Source organism: Sceloporus occidentalis, unplaced genomic scaffold (genome assembly GCF_023333645.1).
Source record: "Sceloporus occidentalis isolate IW3139 unplaced genomic scaffold, rSceOcc1.0.p SCAF_3, whole genome shotgun sequence".
Classification (NCBI taxonomy): Eukaryota; Metazoa; Chordata; class Lepidosauria; order Squamata; family Phrynosomatidae; genus Sceloporus; species Sceloporus occidentalis.
In genome coordinates, this window is record NW_028316983.1 from 220,904,342 (window position 1) to 220,923,556 (window position 19,215).

A 19,215-nucleotide genomic window follows, 5' to 3' on the forward strand; every position below is an offset into this window, starting at 1 on the left:
TATTGTGGTAAAGCTAGGCTTGTGTAAAAGTGGATCATTTTCTTTTATAGAAGGATATCTGAAGCATTTCAAAACAGTTTCTCCTTTATTCTCCCCCCCCCCCCCCCCCGATATTCTCTACTAAAGAAAGTAACTTGATTCATACAGTGGGACCAAGCAAAAGATTCAGGGCACTCTCTATAATGTCTTATAGTGCTCACTTCATTTCCCTTAAATATATAGATTTTGAGGATCCTTATTTTAAAGTATTTCAGGATCCTAGATCAAAGGAGAGTTTTCACAGCATCTTTTGTTACAGAAAACAAGTGGAAGCTTCACCAGAATATTTGTCATACTCTTTATTGTCAATCAGTCATAATATTTGTTATACTCTTTATTGTCAATCAGTTACATCGTCTGTGGAGTAGGTAGTGATACTGTCTTGAAGCATCTATTCTGCATAAATAACAAATCACAAATCATATAGTGGCAAACCATATTGTGGCATCTGAGGAAGCCATCATTGTAATGGAATTTAAAGGGTGACTTCCAGCTTTCAGTGTTAGATTGCCATATTCAGTTTTTGTAAACTTTATTTTAGTTGTTGTCTACTAAATGATACCAGGCATTAATATTTTTTTATTAATGTTTAATAATATTAATGTCTAACACTTGTGATGAGAAATGTTTCTTGACAAATTCCTCAAATTCCCTATGTCTTCCTTTATTATCTCAGTGCAGTAAGTGAAGATGAAAGAGAGCTCTGGTCATTGACTGAAATAAATATATGTTATGCTATGAAAGAGCATGAAGTAGTCATTTGCTAGGGAGCAGGGACCTTCTACCTCATTGTTCTGACTTAGCAGCCATTCTTTTCATAGGGTATGAAAGCTGTATTCCACTAGGTTGGGATAAAATTATTGACTCCGCTGCTGACTCTTAAATTGGATCCTTAATTTTTGACCTGGGAACATGGAAATTTTTAGACAATTTTGTAACTGCCAGATTCAAGTTTGATTCAGAGATGTTAAAAATTTGCATAAGACATTATTCAAATGTGAGATTTTACAGGAGGCAGCTTTTCTTTCTAATTCTCTGTCAAGTTCAGAACCCTTAAATATTTGTTTTGTTGTGTATTCACAAAAACTGCACAAGCCTCTTGAGTAAGTCACTTGACCTTATAGTGAACAAAGAAGAAAATGCCACATGATTATGACAAAATGTATATAACCAATAGGACGTTTCACAGTGCACTAATTTTTACTGATTTCAGTGATTTGTGCCTGCTAAAGCCAATGCAAATAGTGGTAACATCTGTAAAAAATCAACAACTAGCATGAAATCCTTTTAACATTTTGCACATAATAAACTATTTTATATATAAACTACCTTATTGTTTATATTTGAAACTAAAAAAAATATTCACCCTTTTTCCAGCATTCAGACAAAATCTTTAATAAGTAGACATTGCATAAAAATGACACAATCCAGCAGTTATTTCGGAAGGCTAGCATAATCATAAATTTGCCATCCATGCTTTTCCAAAAATACTAACCCATATTGTTCTCTCTGGACCTGTTGGAAGGATGATTAATCCAGCTACTGAGGTTTCCCTTTATGCGTTTGATGGAACACTTGGCTTGCTTGGCTACAGCTGTGTGTTTATGTGCAGTGCACACCTGCAGGGCCGCCTGACAAATAGCTGTAGTATGCACGATATACAAAATTACCCTGGCAGTGCTGCAAATAAGGAAGTTTCTGTTTTTGAGACCCATATGTGTGTGAGCTTGGGATGCCAGCTGGGGTATTTATGTTGCATTGCACAGATGTAAAACTGCCAACTGATTTTATACCAAATAAAGCCTAATCTTTTTATACATACTTGGTGTCAGAATTATGAAGTGGCATGTAAGAATGTTCTCACGATTTAAGCGACTTTTAAAATAAAAGCTGAAGTTTTTAAAACTGTAACTTAGAGTATAAGAAAACTTAGAATGTTAGAAAAATAAGAACAAACGTAATTTGCATTTATTTAGATGAATACTATTCTACAGTTTCTTACAAATTTTATTATTAATGGTGTATAGTTATTAGGTGCAAATCATGATAAGGATTTGATTTATTGTATGTGTATCCACTATATTACAGACCCTTTTTTCCTGTAGGTCACTTCATCTCTGTGTTGAATCCATTTTATGGGCTCTGAAATGTGAAAGCCAAATGTATATTGCTACTTAGCTTGAAAGCTTTGCCTTCCTGTTTTCAGGAGTATAATTTGTAACAGACTGAAATTTATAAAACCAGTCAAACACCATGTAAATGCTTAGCATGTATTTTAGTTAGTCAAACTTTTGAATGTGCATCATTTTCCAGAGAATAAAACATGACACCCTTTTTGAATGTGTACATAAAAGAAGTAAGTGTTAAAGTAATACACATTAGTTGAGCTTCTGTGGATGTTAACAACCAAATCCCTGTTAGAAATATTATTGCTGTACATGAGAATAAAGTAGATAAAGTATATCAGGTAACTTGTTAAATGAGGGGTGGAGAGGAATCCTACCACTTAAATATAACTTTTTATGTGGCAACCCAGTGCAGAAATAATCCACGTCCAAAATACAGTGCAGAAATAATCTAGTTTGAGACCATTTTAACTGCTCTGGCTCAATGCTATGGAATCCTGGGAACTGTAGCTTATTGTGGCACCAGAACTCTCTGACAGAGAAGGCTAAATGTCTTACAAAACTACAGTTCCCAGAATCTCCTAACCTTGAGCTAGGATAGTTAAAACGGTTTCAAACTGGATTATTTCTGCAGACGTTTGAAAATATTTTAGGGATATAATCCAGTCAAAGCAAATACTGGCTTCAGTAGAACAATTACAAGTTACAAGTTGTGCGAATTCCTGTGGAAGACAATATGATTGAGCAGTGTAAAGGAACATGACAATTTCCTGAAATAATAGTCAAAGAGAATAAAGGTCAGGAGGAGCCTGCTAAAGATAGGAAAACCAAATCAAAAGTCAAAGTTTCAGCCTGTTCTTTGCATGAGAAGCAGATGTAGGAACTGGGGAGTAAGAATCAGAACAAGGAGGGAACAAAATCTGAAGAGCAGAAGAATCTAGTATAATTTGTTCATTGACTGATTCATATACTGAGGCTAGGGCAAGATATTCAGGCAACATTGGATTCTCAATCTGTGCAAGTCTGTGATGTGCAAAGAGGCATGAAAACTGGCACATCCTTATTCCAGCTTCAGCTTCACAATTCTTCATAGAACTACATTCTCCACCTGAATTATAAACGAATCTAAGAGCCTTGCTGGGGGAAAAGTAGCTGAAGAGGAGATGTTGGAGTGGTGAAGCAATAGGCAGGAAGGCTTCCTTGACTTTTTTCCTGTCTACTGCTTGTCATCTTACAACTTCCTTTCCCTCCACTAGATATACACCTGGAGTTGGGAATACTGTGTTTCCCTCTGCGTATCTACCTCTGTCTAGTGCCTAGAACAAAGCAAAATAAAAATTGGGTGTGGTGTGTAAGGCTATCATGTAAGAGTTAGTGAGAATATGGGGGAAGTAACCTTCAGTCTACAAATGACGTGTAATTACTGATCACCTTAAACATGTCAACCATAGTTAGATGTCATTGATTGGTGATCACGTGACATTCATTCTCTTCATTCCTGTATTTTATCCGTAAGAATGTTGGTTTGAGACCCCACTTTGTCACAGGCCTTCTAAAGGCCCATTCCCACTTATGTACATTTAAACCAGTTTGCTAATCGTTTTGACACCAAGTCACTGATTCTGTTGAGGCCAATACCTAGTTCCCACTATGGAAGTGAATAATTTAAAGAATTCCTTGCATTCGTGTCTTTTTTGATATGCTTGTTGTTCACACTAGCTGGTCTTTTTTTTTAATATGTCAATTATATGATGCGCATGTATGTGTCATTGGTGCCAGCCTGGGCTACTTCCTGGTGCTCTGGAGCTCACAAGCCTCCTGAGGAACAGGCAGTCTGGGGCTCCAGGATTGGGCAGGTGGGGTAGATCCCCAATATCCCTGGTGGAGAGGAAGTCCAGGGAGGTTTTTTTGGCCAGTTTCCTCACAGGAGGCTTTGCCATTGCTGTGCTCTGAGGCTGAGAGAGTGGGACTTGCCAAAGGTCACCCAGTGGTTTGCATGGCTCAGTGGAGATTCAAATTCCTCCCCAGGTGTCCTCCTTTTCCAGGGGGATTATGCTGTTGCCACTGCCACCTCCCAGAGATTTTGGGGCTTCCCACCCCCACCTACCCACCACGGGGAAGCCTAGCCGGGAGGTCACTCCTCCTCCTCCTCCTCCTCCTGTGGCGCCTTCAGGAGTGGCTCCATCTGGGGGAGGCTCAGCCATTGCCTCTTGGGGGAACCAAGCCCCCAGCAGCGACTGAAACACAGTGGGCAGGCAGTCTGAGGACTCCAGGATCAGGTGGAGGGCCATCCCCAACATCCCTGGCGGAGAGGAAGCTGAGGGAGTTTTCTTGGAGTTTTTATTCAGAAGAGGCTGTGCCATTGCTGTCCTCTGAGGCTGAGAGACAGAGGCCCGGAGGAGGTGGCAGCCGGGATCCCTGAACAGAAGCCAGATCTGTGAATCACTGACCTGCCTCAGCAGCCCTTCTCTGGCAAAAGTCCACCTCTTTCCCTCCCTTTTGGGACTTGTCTGGGTTATTATTGCCAAAGGCCACCCAGTGGGTTTCCATGGCTCAGTGGGGATTCAAACCCTGGTTTCCAGAATGGAAGATGTTTTGGAATTCCTCCTGGGCCGAAGGTTGGATTCTAGGATGGGTCCCCAAAAACTGGTGAGGGATGGGATATACCCCTGTACCAACCCACTGTCAGAAAAGAGCTATTTGTTCAAAGCAAGGCAGAGCAATCACCGTCGCATCTGAAACCATTTCCAATGGGAATGAGGCACAAATAAAGCGACCAGCAAATCAATGTAACTCATAGTGGGAATGGGACCTCAGTTCCTTTTCAGTCATACTGTAATTCCAGTGGAGGGCTTTGAAGGCTTGAACTGTGACCATGCATATCCCAGTTTAGATTAGATAGTTATTACATGCTTACTTCATAATTCTGAAAAGGAAAGTAATTTAACTAGTCATTCATCCATAGTAGTAAACTAATTGGATTAGGGTGTAGCGAATCTTTATGCTATAATCAAAATATGAATGCATTAGATTTAGATGTTGGTCCAAATGAGTTATGTACTTGCATTCTGTGAGCTCCACATTCATGTATACTGTTTATTATAAATTATCTGGCGAAATTACTGTGTTGATGTTCTTTGGAAAGAAACTCTTGCATTTTAGAGAATGAACCAAATCTCTAGCATAACCCCCAGGTTGTGTGTGTGTGTCTGGATGTTTCTTGGACCCAAGCTTAGACAGTTCCTCTGGATAAGATTGTCTTCTTTTGATAAGTTGAAGTAAATATTATTTGCTTTATGAGATATTCTGCTTGTGAAAAGGACATAATTTGATCATATTTTTGCTATCTATTGGTATATTTATTAAAATTATTATTGTGTTTGGTGGATGTCATGAGATTCTTTCAGCCTTAAAAGAGTGAAGATAGAGGTTACATCCCAAACTTGCAAAATAAAGTCCAGTTGGAAGGCAGCGCTAAACTAAATAGGTGTTATTTCCAGCACCAAAAGAATGTAAAACATCTTTATTTAAAAAATAAAAAAATTAAAATTAAACTAGATTGTGCTGTAAAAGGAGATTGCAGATCAACAGTGGACAACTGATAGAATAGTATGTGCATCAAAATATAGCGTACATGGGTCAAAATGTGTTAAAATGGGTTATTATACTGTCAGTATAATTTATACACAGTTTGCTTGACTAATTATCCTAATACAGTGATTCCCAACCTTCCTAATGCCTCGACCCCTTAATACAGTTCCTCATGTTGTGGTGACCCAAACCCATGAAATTATTTTCATTGCTACTTCATAACTGTAATTAAATAGGTGTTTTCCAATGGTCTTAGGTGACCCCCATGAAAGGGTCATTCGACCCCCAAAGTGGGCCCGACCCACAGGTTGGGAACCACTGTGCTAATAGATATGACTCTATTTTAATGTGTATACTTGGAAGATGTATATAATTTTCTTTGCATTTAGCATAGTTAATGAATGGCTATTACAGGACAATATTGGACCTCCTGTGAGAAGTCATGCTGCAAAGATGGACTTTTTTCCTTGTGACAGCTTCAGCACTTCTAAAAAGGCTTTTACTTCAAACAGTATCACCACCACGACAGGTTGCATGTATCCAGTTGAAGGCTTGTAGTTCTTGGCTCATGCACAGATGTCTTTCAATAATGCTGGCCTATAATTTCTTCAAATTGCTTCGTTTATCAGCAGCATATGTCATCAATCCACAAGTGCTTGCTTGAGTCAAGCCTCAGAATTCTTAGCTTACAGATGCAGCTGCAAACAGGTGAACAGGCAGAAAGTAATTTGTGTAGCTTGGTGGCTGTCAGACAAAAGACAGACAATCTGTGTTTTAAACAGATTGCAGACCTTGCATGAGCCAGACAAAAGGGATTTCTACAACTGCAAATAATTCCAAGGTTGACATATTTTCCTTTCTGCCATTAGGTGATTTGTTAAAATTGAAAACAATGAATGTAATAAATCTAAACAGAAACTGGAGATAAGATGAAAGAAAAAAGGTTTGCACTCTGTTGAAAAGTATAGAATTGGCATTCACATAGGGCTTTTTCTTACCAGGATATGCAGATGATCATAACTCCCAAAGCCACTAATATTCATAGGTTACACTAGAGCCAAAATATTTTAAAAGCCTTCAGCAATTAAGAAGCTACTATAAGCAAAATAATCTGCTGAGCAAAAATAAAAGGGTTGGGGATTTTTTGGTTAACTTTGGAATGTTACCATATAAGTAGCAATTTTTATGGAAGCTAATGTTGCCGATGAATAGTTTATATTCACTGGTATGCTAAGGTGTACTGTGCGACCTCTTCCTAAACACTTGCATTACATATATTCACAGAGGTGAGATCATCATCTAATGAAGAATGGTTTCAATTTGTCTTGGTAAATCAAGTGAATACCATATTTACAGGGGAGAAATGCACTCATACAGGTTGCTGTCTGCAGTCCAAATTGCTGATCAGAGAGTCTTTGTACACATTGGTAATGTGCTGTGCAACATAAGCTGAAATATATTCCACAAGGGAGGAAAACGGAATAGTTTACATACGCTGTTCCTAAGTGCAATGAATATAAAACTCCATTACTCACGTTAAGCAGGTGCTTTTTATATGAGGCTTTAAAGAAATATAAAACTGCTGATGAAATGATTGGTTTGTATAGGCATGACTTAACTTCCAGTGGCCTGATCAGATAAAGAGGCTAAAAATGATCCCACAAACATTTGTTTAATGTTTTCAGGGATTAAAGGTTAATATCTTTTTGGTGGAAGGAACTGTTATTTTGGACAGTAAAGTCAAAAATCCTGAAATACTGTTGTAGAGTTTTCTGGATAGCTTCCTGCAGGTGGATAGGTCTTGGATCTGATGGAAATAAATAGAAACATTTTAGGTCTTTTTTGCATTTACAGTATTGCCAACTGTGATTTCTTAGTATTGTTTAAGATCCATGCCTGTGATGGAATAATGAAGGGGAATCAGATTTGCTTTTGGTTAAATATGTATATAGGAGGGGGAATGTGTGTTCCATATATACTTAAAAATGCAGGCTGGAACTGATGCAGAGATGTGAAACATGAATGTGGGAAGAGAGCTTTTTAGGGAGAGATTAAAATAATGTGAATTATTGATACTGTAAAAAAATCTGAAAGCATTTTTGAAAGCACTATAGATACATTAGATTGTTTTTCATTACAAGGATAATGACAGATGCCTACAGACTGAATTTTAAGAGATTAAATTACAATTGAAGGTAGATAAATTATGGTGCCTTTTTCTGGGTTGGTTTTAGTTTAGTAAACATATAAATCAGGGAAGGGAAACTTTCTGTTTTGGAAAAAAAAGTCTGCTGGGCCTAAAACGGCCAAATAAAGTCTAAAAACATGGCACAAAATGCCCCTCATTCATTCATTCATTCATTCATTCATTCATTTTATAACCCCTGGAATGATGTTTGGTGCGTGGGGATTTGAGGCAAACAACTTTTTGTGGGTATTGTGCAGTAGCAGATGCACCCCCCCCCCCCCCAGGTTTCCTTGGGGCTAATGCAGCTCCCTAGACTCCCACAGCTGCGCATCCATGATACAAATGGTGAATCTGCAATGACATGTGGATTAAATTTAGAAATAAATGCCTGACCCTGTAAAAAAACGTCATTCCAGAAGCTCACTGTTACTTCTGGCTGTTCTCCTCTCTGCTGCTTCTATTAACATTCTTCGTTTATTTTTTCTTGGAGGAGAACGTAAGTATATTGTTTGTGAAATTGTACTTGCAAGATTTACACTGCTTCAGGGGAGCCCTTTGTATGCATGCTTCCAGGCAAGGCCCGTGTTGGAGGGCTCTGGAGATGCTCTGATAACAAAATGTCTGTGGCTCCATTCATCCACATAGGTTTGTGTAATAATTGGTTCACTGTCCCCTCAATCTTGTGAATCAGGTCACAGATATATCAATATGCGTGTGGTTTTGGGAGGTGTTTGACCCCTTTGATAGGAATGCTTTTAAGAATGTTTTGCCTCAATGTTCTATAAATGTAATAATAAGAATTAGAATAAAGAATTGCTTCTCACCTGCCTCTCCCCGTGGAGAGACAGAGAACAACAACAATTTGAAATACAATTTAAATACAATTTAAAAGGACAAGATATACATATATTAAAATAATCCACATTCAAAATTCATCATTTAAAAATCACAAGTTAAAAGTTGATTTCCCCAACCAGGTGTGTATCTACACTACAATTTGATGCCAATTTTGTGGTCTCTTCTATGGAATCTTAAGATTTGTTGTTTGGTGAGGTTCTTAGAATTCTGATACAGAGCTCTAGTGTTATAGTTTCAAGAAATCCATAGATGAGAATTCAGAATACCTTGCCAAACTACAAATTCCAGGATTCTGTCGGACAGAGCCATGACAAGTGGCATTACACTAATATATTTGTATAGTTTAAATACATTCCAGGCATCAACAGCTTTTATTTAAGAAAATTCAATATTTAACACAACACATGTGTAAATTTTACACACAAAAAAAAAGTTGTGAAGAGAAGTGGAGGGAAGGGATCAGATACTCCAAGTTTTGCACCCCCCTTGATCAACTCTCACGGCCCCTTGGGGGTCCTGTCCCACTGAGAACCACTGTGCTAGTGTAAAGAATGCAACATTTTAAGACAATTTTAACTGGTAGGGAAGAATATTAAGTAGTAATAAGGGATTGTTACAGTTTAGGGATTTGAAATGAGAGATGAGATTGTGTGCTGCTCCTTATTTGCCTGGAAACACTCTGCTTGAATCTGGGATTAGGTAAACTAGTTCTTGAGGTCCTTTCTCTCTGGATTATTTTTAGCCAGGATATAATTCATAGAGATATATTGTGTAAATAGGACAGTTGACTGTCCTGAAATGAAGGAGTTAAGAGCTGAAAATGGAAAGGAGAGAATAGGTGAGGGAAATAATGACTAGATCAGGGAATCAGAGCATTTTCCAAATTATTTGAAGCTGAAACCACAATAGGAATATTCTATTTCTGATAATGCCATGGTGTCTGTTTTTTAAAAAACAAATAAGCTTCTGCCTTAGTGTCTCTCAGTGGCTGTTGGAGTGGAGGTGTGTGGACCTGAAGCTTGCTTAAACTCATTCTGTGATGTTCAAATTGGCCTAATACAAAAAACTACATAATATGATCCAATTCTGGATTTAATACCCCCCCCCCATGCACACACACTTCTGGTTACTTCACCTCTAGCTGCTTTAAGAAGGAACAGGGTAAGGCCCTTCTGTGGAAGCTGTTCTTGATTGTCTTCACGTGCTAAAAGAAGCACTAACTACAGTTGGCCCTTGGTATCCGTGGGAGATCATTTCTGGACCCCCCTGCAGATACCAAAATCTGCGGACGTTCAAGCTTGCATTGTCCCCAATGGCATGCATGTATGCAACCATGCCACCATTGGCAATGCATGCATGTGACTGTGCTGCCATTGGGGACAATAAAACTTAACAGTGGCATGTGCCACTATGGGACAACAGTGGCTGTACCTAATGGCAGCAGGGCCACATGTACATACCACTATTGAGGACAATGCAGGCTTGCCACTCACGGATGCTTGAATCTGCAGGTGGGAAGTCCGCAGAACAGAAAGCCAACTGTACAAGTTGATGAGTATGTCTTGAAATAACCATGCTGCAGCTTATGGTAGAAAATCATTAAGCAAAGACATTTATCTTAGTGAATACACTGGTTCTGGAATTATTTCAGAAGATACTTATAAAGTCCAAATATCAAGCATACTTGGTATGGGGATAAAGGAGGAAGAATAGGTGGACAGTGTGTCTTATAATTTATTGCAATGATGACTCATTTATACTGGTTTGTTTGTTTTCTTTTCTTTCACCTCTCTCTTGCTAATTCTTTCCAATTTTGCATTCAGTTAAACAGTAAATATTTATGGACTTTTACAGAGTTTGATATTGTTCAATGTTATTTTGACACTGTTACTAATTCAGTACTACTTCTGATTTTTTGGCTACAACTTGGGCAATAGATTTTTCACTATTATTCACCCTGTATATTTTTTTAATTACATGTAGATTGAGACCCACCATGGTATACTAACTTGAGTGTTTGACTAGGACTCTGGGAGACCAGGATTCAAATCCATATTAAAATGAAAGAAAGAGCTTAATTTCAAACACAATCAGTTTCTAGTTTGAATTCTCACTTCCATATAAGCAGGGGAGGCAGTCACTGAGGTTTTTAATTCTTTATGTCTTTTTTAAGACATAGCCTTGTTTGTCTGGAAAATCAGGATGCAGAGGGATCTTGTAGCACCTTTGAGACTAACTGAAAGAAAGAAGCTGGTAGCATGAACTTTTGTCAACTTGGGGAAATAGATAGGTTTATGTAAGCTCATGCTACCAGCTTATTTCTTTCAGTTAGTCTCAAAGGTGCTGCAAGATCCCACTTCTGCTCATTTTTAGGTGGCCAAATTGATTTTTCCAAATACTGTGAATACATGTAATTTTCCTCAGTGTTGTAGTTTATGAAATAATAGGAATGGCTGCAGCAAAACATAATTGGGTGAGTGGTGAATGAGGCTTCTTGTGCAACTGTGTAAAAGTTCTGCTCTCCTGACCTATCACATCCCCCGTTGTTGCACGTCTAGGTTTCTCTTCTGAAATGGCCACCAGTAAGCACTGAGTTGTGCCAAACTGTGTGGTAGTCTCCTTGAGTGGAGCGAGAGAGAGAGAGACCGCCCAACCTATTTTCTCGTTTTACTTAAAGCAGAGTTTGAACTTTGATTTTGATAAAAGGATAGCAAGTGCATTTACCTGCAGTGCAGCTCTGGTGCATATGTTTACTTTTTATTTTGCTACTGAATTGATGGTTACATACAGTCAGAGCCCATTTTTACTCATGGTAATGTCCTGAAACTGCAGGATTAAATATAGCCAGAGAAGCATGGTTCCTGTATTGTGTAGCATAAGCAAAGTTGTATGGATATATAAAAATGACTTGCTAATTAATTTAATGCAACATTTTATGTTCATATATATCATTTTGTTTACATAAGTTTTTATGTAGTAAATATATATGCATAGATATTATATAGTTGTGTAAACAAATAAAAGTATACAAAGAGATTCACCTTAGAGTTTAAGAGAATAGTATAAGACTATCTAAAGTAGATAATTAAAGTATAATTAAATGTAAATGCCTTGGTGAAAGAATATAAAAAATATTTGAATTCAGCAGGCTAGTACATTTGCAGTTTTCTTTTATTAGGTGTGAAATCTAAGAATCCCCTGCCAACTCTTGAGGGCTCAATCCAGAATGTTGAATTGAAGTACTGCAGCACATCATTGGTCAAATGTGCCTCTGGGACCATGGGATCAATAAAAATTTGTGCCAAAGCTCCAGGTATGTGCAGCTGGACCATGTAAAAGTTTACGGCCTGTGTAGGAGAATTGGCCTTCCTTTTTACAAGGAGAGTTACTGAAACAAGAATTTATTCATTGTTCCTATGAATCAGAGGTAGTTTTTATTTTTGTTTTTAGAAACAGGGTAGGATGATGTAGTATTGCATCGTCAATAGTAAAAAATAAACACTATTGAGGTGTTTTGGCCATTACAAATCTTCCAGATCTACAAATGTCAGAATCAAGTTACTTATAGATATGGCTATGAATATGGAGGTAAAAACTGAATGTTGCATCTTTGTGAAGGAGCATTCACCAAGCTGTGCCCCCTGGGTTGTTTTGGACTACAACTCCCAGCATTCCTGACCATTTTCATGCTAGCTAGGGCTTGTGGGAGTTGGTAAAAAAAACAACATCTGGAGGGCACGTTGTTGAGAAAATTCCCATAAAAGCTAAGCTTAAAAACCTATTCAAGACATTTTTGGAGTTATTCTTGAAAGGAGATCAAGTGCACTATGAAGTGATTAAACTGCAGTCAAATTGTTTTGTATCTCAAAGTAGTTAAATCTTCACTGAATTATAAGCTTATCTAAAACAGAATGGATTCTGTACTGTGAAACAGTTTTTGTCTCCCACTCCCAATTATGCATTTGCATCCAGTAGTGCATAGCTGGGAACAACAGTTTTATTTATGCATCTGGGAGTAACAAGTGTTAATAAGTAGATGATTAACGGTTCCTGGACAAAATAGCATTGCTGCCTTAGAATTAATTTTATCTTTTAATATCTATGAAGACCCATTTATATAATATCAAAAGAAAAATACATAGGGAATCTAAATGTTTTTGATCAAAAGGAGAAAACAATATTGCTGTTTGCAGGTGTGTCACCTGCTATAAGTTATTTCTTAGGCAGATTTTCTGCCTTTGCACAAAAAGGTTCTGCTTCTGATTTCTCCCTACGGTCTCTGTAAATGAGGTCAGTACTGTAATTGCTACCAGAAGGAAAGCCACACCACACTGCAGAAAGATAACAAAATGGCAAAGTCACTTTGTGAAAAAGGAGATGACTGAAGGTTGATTTCAATATTTTTTTTATTGCCAAGCAAGGAAATTGATTTATAGTGTTAAAAATATCCAGATAAATCCACAAAAATATAGTTTGTGGCTACCTTAATTAACTGATTGAAGATATATTAAAGAATACCCCCAAACTGCATCAGAGGGTTTCTCAGGCCTACAAGGCAGGTTCTGAGAATGCATCAGGAATTGCAGGGCTGTGAGTGAATCACCCCTTCTGGTTCTTTGGACATAAGCAATCCTGTTAGCAGAACACCCCACTGGATCCTGGCCAGCATCTTATAAAGTAACATTATTTGCAGTCACAGCAAATAATGCTACATTATAAATCACTGGACAGAATCCTGTGGAGTGTTGTATTAACAGGATTGCTTGTATCAACAGAACCAGGAGGGATGATGGCTTTCTCCCTCTGCAACTCCTGACACATTTTCATAACTGTTTAGGAGAATCTCAAACTATTGGCCAATATGGCTGAGGCTTCTGGGAGCTAAAGTCCAAAATCTCTTAAAGGGTGCAGTTTGGGGACAACTGATTGTACAGCAATGCAAAAAGAAAGAAAGAAAGAAAGAAAGAAAGAAAGAAAGAAAGAAACGTTTGGGGGGGGGGGGGCAGAATCTGACCATTCTAGTAAGATACAGATTCGTTTATAAATCTTGTCTTGCCTACTGGCTTAATTGGCCAATTTCTCACTGGATGATGAAGAATTTTTCTTGTTATGCTCCTTCAAGTTGTTTCTGATTTACAGCAACTCTAAGGCAGTCCAGTCATGGGTTTTTCTCAGCAAGATTTGTTGGGTTTGCCTTCCTCTAAGGCTGAGAGACTGTGACTTGCCCATGATCATCTGTAGACCTTTCCAAATTTAGGGAAGCATTATACACTTGCTAGATTGTATATGGCATCTGTGAAACAAGTGTGATACTTATTTAAAATTTCTCTACTAACAGATTTTATAAGGTAAATTCTAGAACTGATTTCTGTTTAGTATGATAAAAATATTCAAAAGAAAAAGAAATCACATTTTCATGTAGAATTTATGGATCTGGCCTCAGCCTCTGGCCCTTTTGATAGATGACATATATATTCAAAATTCCATTTTATTTCTCTGCAACAGTTCCTCACTTAATAGTAAGTACTCAAGGAGGAAAAAAATGCTTCCAATTAGTTACATGGTCATTGTTACATTCTTTGTCAGATATGTTCTAGTTAGCTACTTATCACCCAATTACGGTTTTGAACATAACAAAGATGCAAGTTCCATCGAACGTGAAGTGGGCAACATTTTCTGTTAAAAGTTCTTGTAATGGAGACACTTGACATGTCTTAGGAATTTTAAAATCCCTAGTACAGAGCCTTCTTGGACTGTGTTGAAACACATGTTCTGATAGTTCTGATAGTTATGCTTTTTACACACTTATTTATTTGCATGCATAAACCAGTGAAGTTTTACATTCTTTTGGCTTCAAACAGGTCCTTGAATTATTTTTCCAAAAAAGAAAAACCAAAAAAAGAGGGAGGGGTAGGTTGAACTGTTTGGCTTTGCCATTGTGTTATTTTTTTAGTATTGATCAAGAAAGAAACGTACATTTTAAGCATGCTTAAAATGTGGCTCTTGTTTGCTTTATGGCAGTGACAAGCTCTGTTATAGAGTATTTAGTGTAGTTTTGGAGAATGAATAGAGCAGCTCCGTTAAGCTGTACCCAGTGGGTCCTACGTATATACAGAAACAGCTTTGATTAATTATTTGTGAGAGTAAACAATTTTTTCTCCCCAGAGAGACTGCCTTTCACTTTACACTCTCAGTAATTCTAGTAATGCCAAGGTTAGCACATTATTGTGTCCAATATTAGATTAATCCATAGTATAGTGTGCCTGCGTCATACACAGCTTTCAGTTTATGCTGAAAGCCATGCTTTGGAAGAGGTAATGGCGCGCGCTCTGCACCACACCGCATCAAAGGCACAAACCCCATTGTTTTCAATGGGGCTCCAGCATACTCAGTATTTCCCCTATGCAGGTGCGGGGTCCCGAACAGATCCCCTGTGTAAGGGAAGGGTGCATTGTACGTGGATTTAATGCAGTTCAGTTCTCAAAATTAGATATTTAACATACGTAAATGTGCTTCAGATGTTTGCAAGATTATTGGTGTATTTCGGTTTTTTAATTTTAAAATTTGCAGGTTAAGTATTGTTGTCCTTTAACATATGTACAGTAGTACAAATTATTTAATACATTTTAATTTCCAGAAAATTAACATTCGAGGATTATTTGATGTTACAATTAATAGAGTAGGATATGTTGTCCATTTCTTTAGTATAATAAACTGCATGGTATTTATATTATTCACCATTGTTCTGTGAACTCTCCTGGACACCTATTCATTGAATCACAACGTTTGAATCATGCATTTAGGAGACGGTGGGAAGGAGAAACTGATTCCTTTAATTCAAGGACCATCTGATACAAGAGACTTACACAGCAGCAAATGGCTCAATGAAAGCAGAAAACCAGAGTCTCTCCTCGCTCCAGATCTGTTAGCTTTCACAATTCAGATCCCTCAGCATAAGGACTACAGCTATAGTTCTGGTGAGTGTTGAATTCTTGAGAAATGAATATTTGGTTCTCTTTGTGTTGAGTGTAGTACTCAGAAGGATTGTAAAGAATTCTAGGGCACCCAAAAGTTGCAAAACAGTTATTTTTGTTTTGCATGTTTTAATGTGGACCCCTTAGAGACATAGTGTGATCTCATTTAGAAAGCTAGAATTGGAATCCTCTGTTGGTATTATCCTAAGTATCTTTATATTCTGTTAAGGTAAGATACCTTAGTTCTATGTTGCTTATATACATATTCTATGATGTTTCTATACATATGCATGGACATGCATGCTGACATACAATTCTCATAATCCCTGACTATTGGCAATGCTGGATAAGAGTGTTGTGTCCAAATGTCTGAATGGTTCCAGGCTGGTGCAGGTTGATAATAAGGCAAAGAACATTCGTTTTTATGAACTTAAAAAAAGTTAATTAAATTCCAGCTAGATAATTTGCACCATTCTGCTGACATAACAGCTTCTGTCAGGAGAAGTGGGAGTGCGTCAGTTCTCTTTTCCCTGAACCATCTCACATCCCATCAAAATTTGTGATTGAGGCAGGTTTTTTTTGGGGGGGGGGTAATGCAGAGGGCTGCAGGGAGAGAAAACAGCCCCATTCACCTAGTATTCTGGGTTGTTGTGACTACAAGTTCCAAGGATGCATTGCAGTTACAGCCATGTCTTACGCCTTTCTTCATGGCATTAATGGAGTATCATGCGTTCATAGGGCCAACAAAATAGACGGGGATGTAAGATGAAGTGCAGGGGGGGGGGTTAACTTGTTGAAAGATGCCAGATATGGGTTCATCTTTCATGGCCTCATATTTGGATTGTAATTCAAATTGCCATTCAAACACTGAGAGCTGATTATAATTTTTGAAGGAATCTCCCATTAACATTAGATGAAGAAGCTACAATGAATTTGCTGATTCATTCATTTATTCTTGCTGTTTTATTTAAGCACATGAAATAGTTCCAATATAATTATTGAGGCCACACTGCCAAAACGTCCTGTTTGTTAACTGACCTGACCTACTTTGCTTATTTTCAAGCAATAGGGGCAGTTAGGGAGATAGAAATGGCTTAACTGTAAAGGTTCTTTAAAATATTTAATTGCAAAAAGATTGTTTGTACCTATTAGAGTAGACCAGCTGATTCAGTCAGAACTTATTAAATCAAAACTTTATCTAAGTTCCATCAAGTGAATGATTGTAAGCTTACTTGGAGCTAATAAATGGATTTATCCATTAAACAGAAATGTAGTAAGTCCGTTGGGAAAGCAGACTGAAAGAAATTAGTCAAACAATGAGTTTTAATACAGATGTTGTTTGTTTTTAAAATCTGTTTATTTTTTTTAAATTACCTTATTTTTTGAACCTCAAAAAGATTTCTAAGGTGGCCAGTAATCCCAGTTGTTAGAATATAACTAGTGGGGGGAGCTCCAATTTCTAGTAATATTATCTGGAGTAGTAAGCAAACCACTTGATTTTGCATTGGATTTCATGTTACATTAGTAATGTTGCATTTCAGTCTTGTTTACAGGTCTTAAACAGAATAAAGAAAAAGATATTTTAACTCACATATTGAAGTTGTGTAGTGGGAAATGTTATGAATGTGTTTAGTGTCTTTGCAATGGAGCAGAACATATTTTTCAAAGTGATACCTTCATTTCCTTTTTAAAATATGGAAAATATGTTCACTCCTGACTCTTAATGATTGTGTTTCTAGAATGTTTTGCTCGTGTAGATTATTTCTGTTGTGATATTTTTTCTTCTCCCCCAAAGTATAAGGAACATTTTGCATACTGCATTCTACAGAAACGTAAATTAAAACAGCAACAACAATGTTACTTGATACTTCCATACTTTATAAAGGTTAATTTTGTTCAGTGGGGTTAATTGGAGAGGAAGAGATGGGCATAAAACTGAGGTTTGCTGCCTGACTTTTTTTAGACCTCAAAAGTGGGTAAAATGAAGTTACTGATTTTCTTACTCAAGATTAATATTCAAGCTGCTGTCAGTTCTGACAGAATCTAGATCGCAAACAGCATGGTATTAGCTGTATATTGTAGTTTAGTTTAAAATATTACAAAGCCCCATGTGATCAAAATATTTAGTACATTATTTTGGGGACTTTTATCAAATACAGTGAATGGGCAAATATAATGTAGTAGTTAAAGACAGTTCACATATATGGTTGGGCATAAAAGCATAAAAATTATACTATCTATCTTGTTACATTTCCTCTTCTCTCCCTGAGGACTTAACTATGTACTTTATCTATAATTGTTGCCAGTTTTCTGTGATGTTTCCACTGGATTTCTGCTGGGGAAAAAACTTATCCTCCTGATGACAGAGCTTGCTTGAATGATTTCATGCTCTTTGCATTTTTGTTCACGGGAATTAGAAGCAAAATGGAACTACAGCTGAATATAGCATCTATTTTTGTAATTTTGAAGTTTATACTCTGTTATTGGAACTAAATGAAGAGATACAGGTGTTCTCCAGCTCAAATCTGTTGGGATTTCTTGATGGCTGAGGCTTGAAAAGAAAATGCATGTGTTTCCAGAGTCAAACAGCAGCTGTGAGACAAGGATTTATGCTTTTCTCAGAACTTTGGGATTTCAAAATGTTACATTTAATCACAGGCACAGAAAGAGAGCAAATGTTAAAGATGTTACATATAAAAAGAGAAGATTGATCTCTTTACCATCCGAGCCAGTTGTGGGAATAGAGGAACAAAATAGTCTTTAATCTTAATATGAATAATTTCAAAACGATTATAATAGTTGCTAAAACTGAGTCATCAAAGTTCTTGCACAGAATAATTTTACTCTTACATAATCTGAGACATTCTTACTTCTTTGAATGCAACTAATAGGAAATGTGCTCCAATTTGACATTGGGCTTTATTGAAATGTATCAGTCAATTAATATATTTAATTTGTTGAAAATAGCATGTCAGACTAATGTTTAAAACATTTAATTCCCACTGGATTAAATTAGAAAGTGTTAAGCAGATACTTAACTCTCCCTCTGGAATCAACTCGACTTAAAAGTTCTGTTTTGAAAATCTGAGATTAGGTTGGGAATCATTTAAATTGTTATATGAAGCTAAATAGAGCAGTCTAAAACATGTAAAGCCAATCAGCAGTAGAAACAAAAATTCTATAATATGACAAAACGGACAATGTACAGTCGGCCCTTCTTATACACGGATTTTTTATACACGGATTTAAGCATACACGGTTTGAAAATGTTTCAAAAAAGTATAAATTTACCTTGATTTTCCATTTTTTATTAGGGACACCATTTTGCTATGTCATTATACTTAATGGGACTTGAGCATACACGGATTTTGTTATACACGGGGGATCTTGGAACCAAACCCCAGCGTATAACAAGGATCCACTGTAAAAATATTTAAAA

General features: G+C 37.2%; 1 protein-coding gene across 3 annotated transcripts in view; it reads left to right on the top strand.

Moving 5' to 3' along the window:
- Positions 1 to 19,215, top strand: part of VPS13B (vacuolar protein sorting 13 homolog B) — a 472,964-nt gene that overhangs the window by 129,169 nt on the left and 324,580 nt on the right. For all 3 annotated transcript variants that reach the window (XM_089517705.1, XM_089517703.1, XM_089517704.1), the window contains exons 18-19: positions 11,981 to 12,115; positions 15,606 to 15,779. In XM_089517705.1, the coding sequence (XP_089373831.1) occupies positions 11,981 to 12,115; positions 15,606 to 15,779 (309 nt within the window). The remainder of the gene's footprint in view (positions 1 to 11,980; positions 12,116 to 15,605; positions 15,780 to 19,215) is intronic.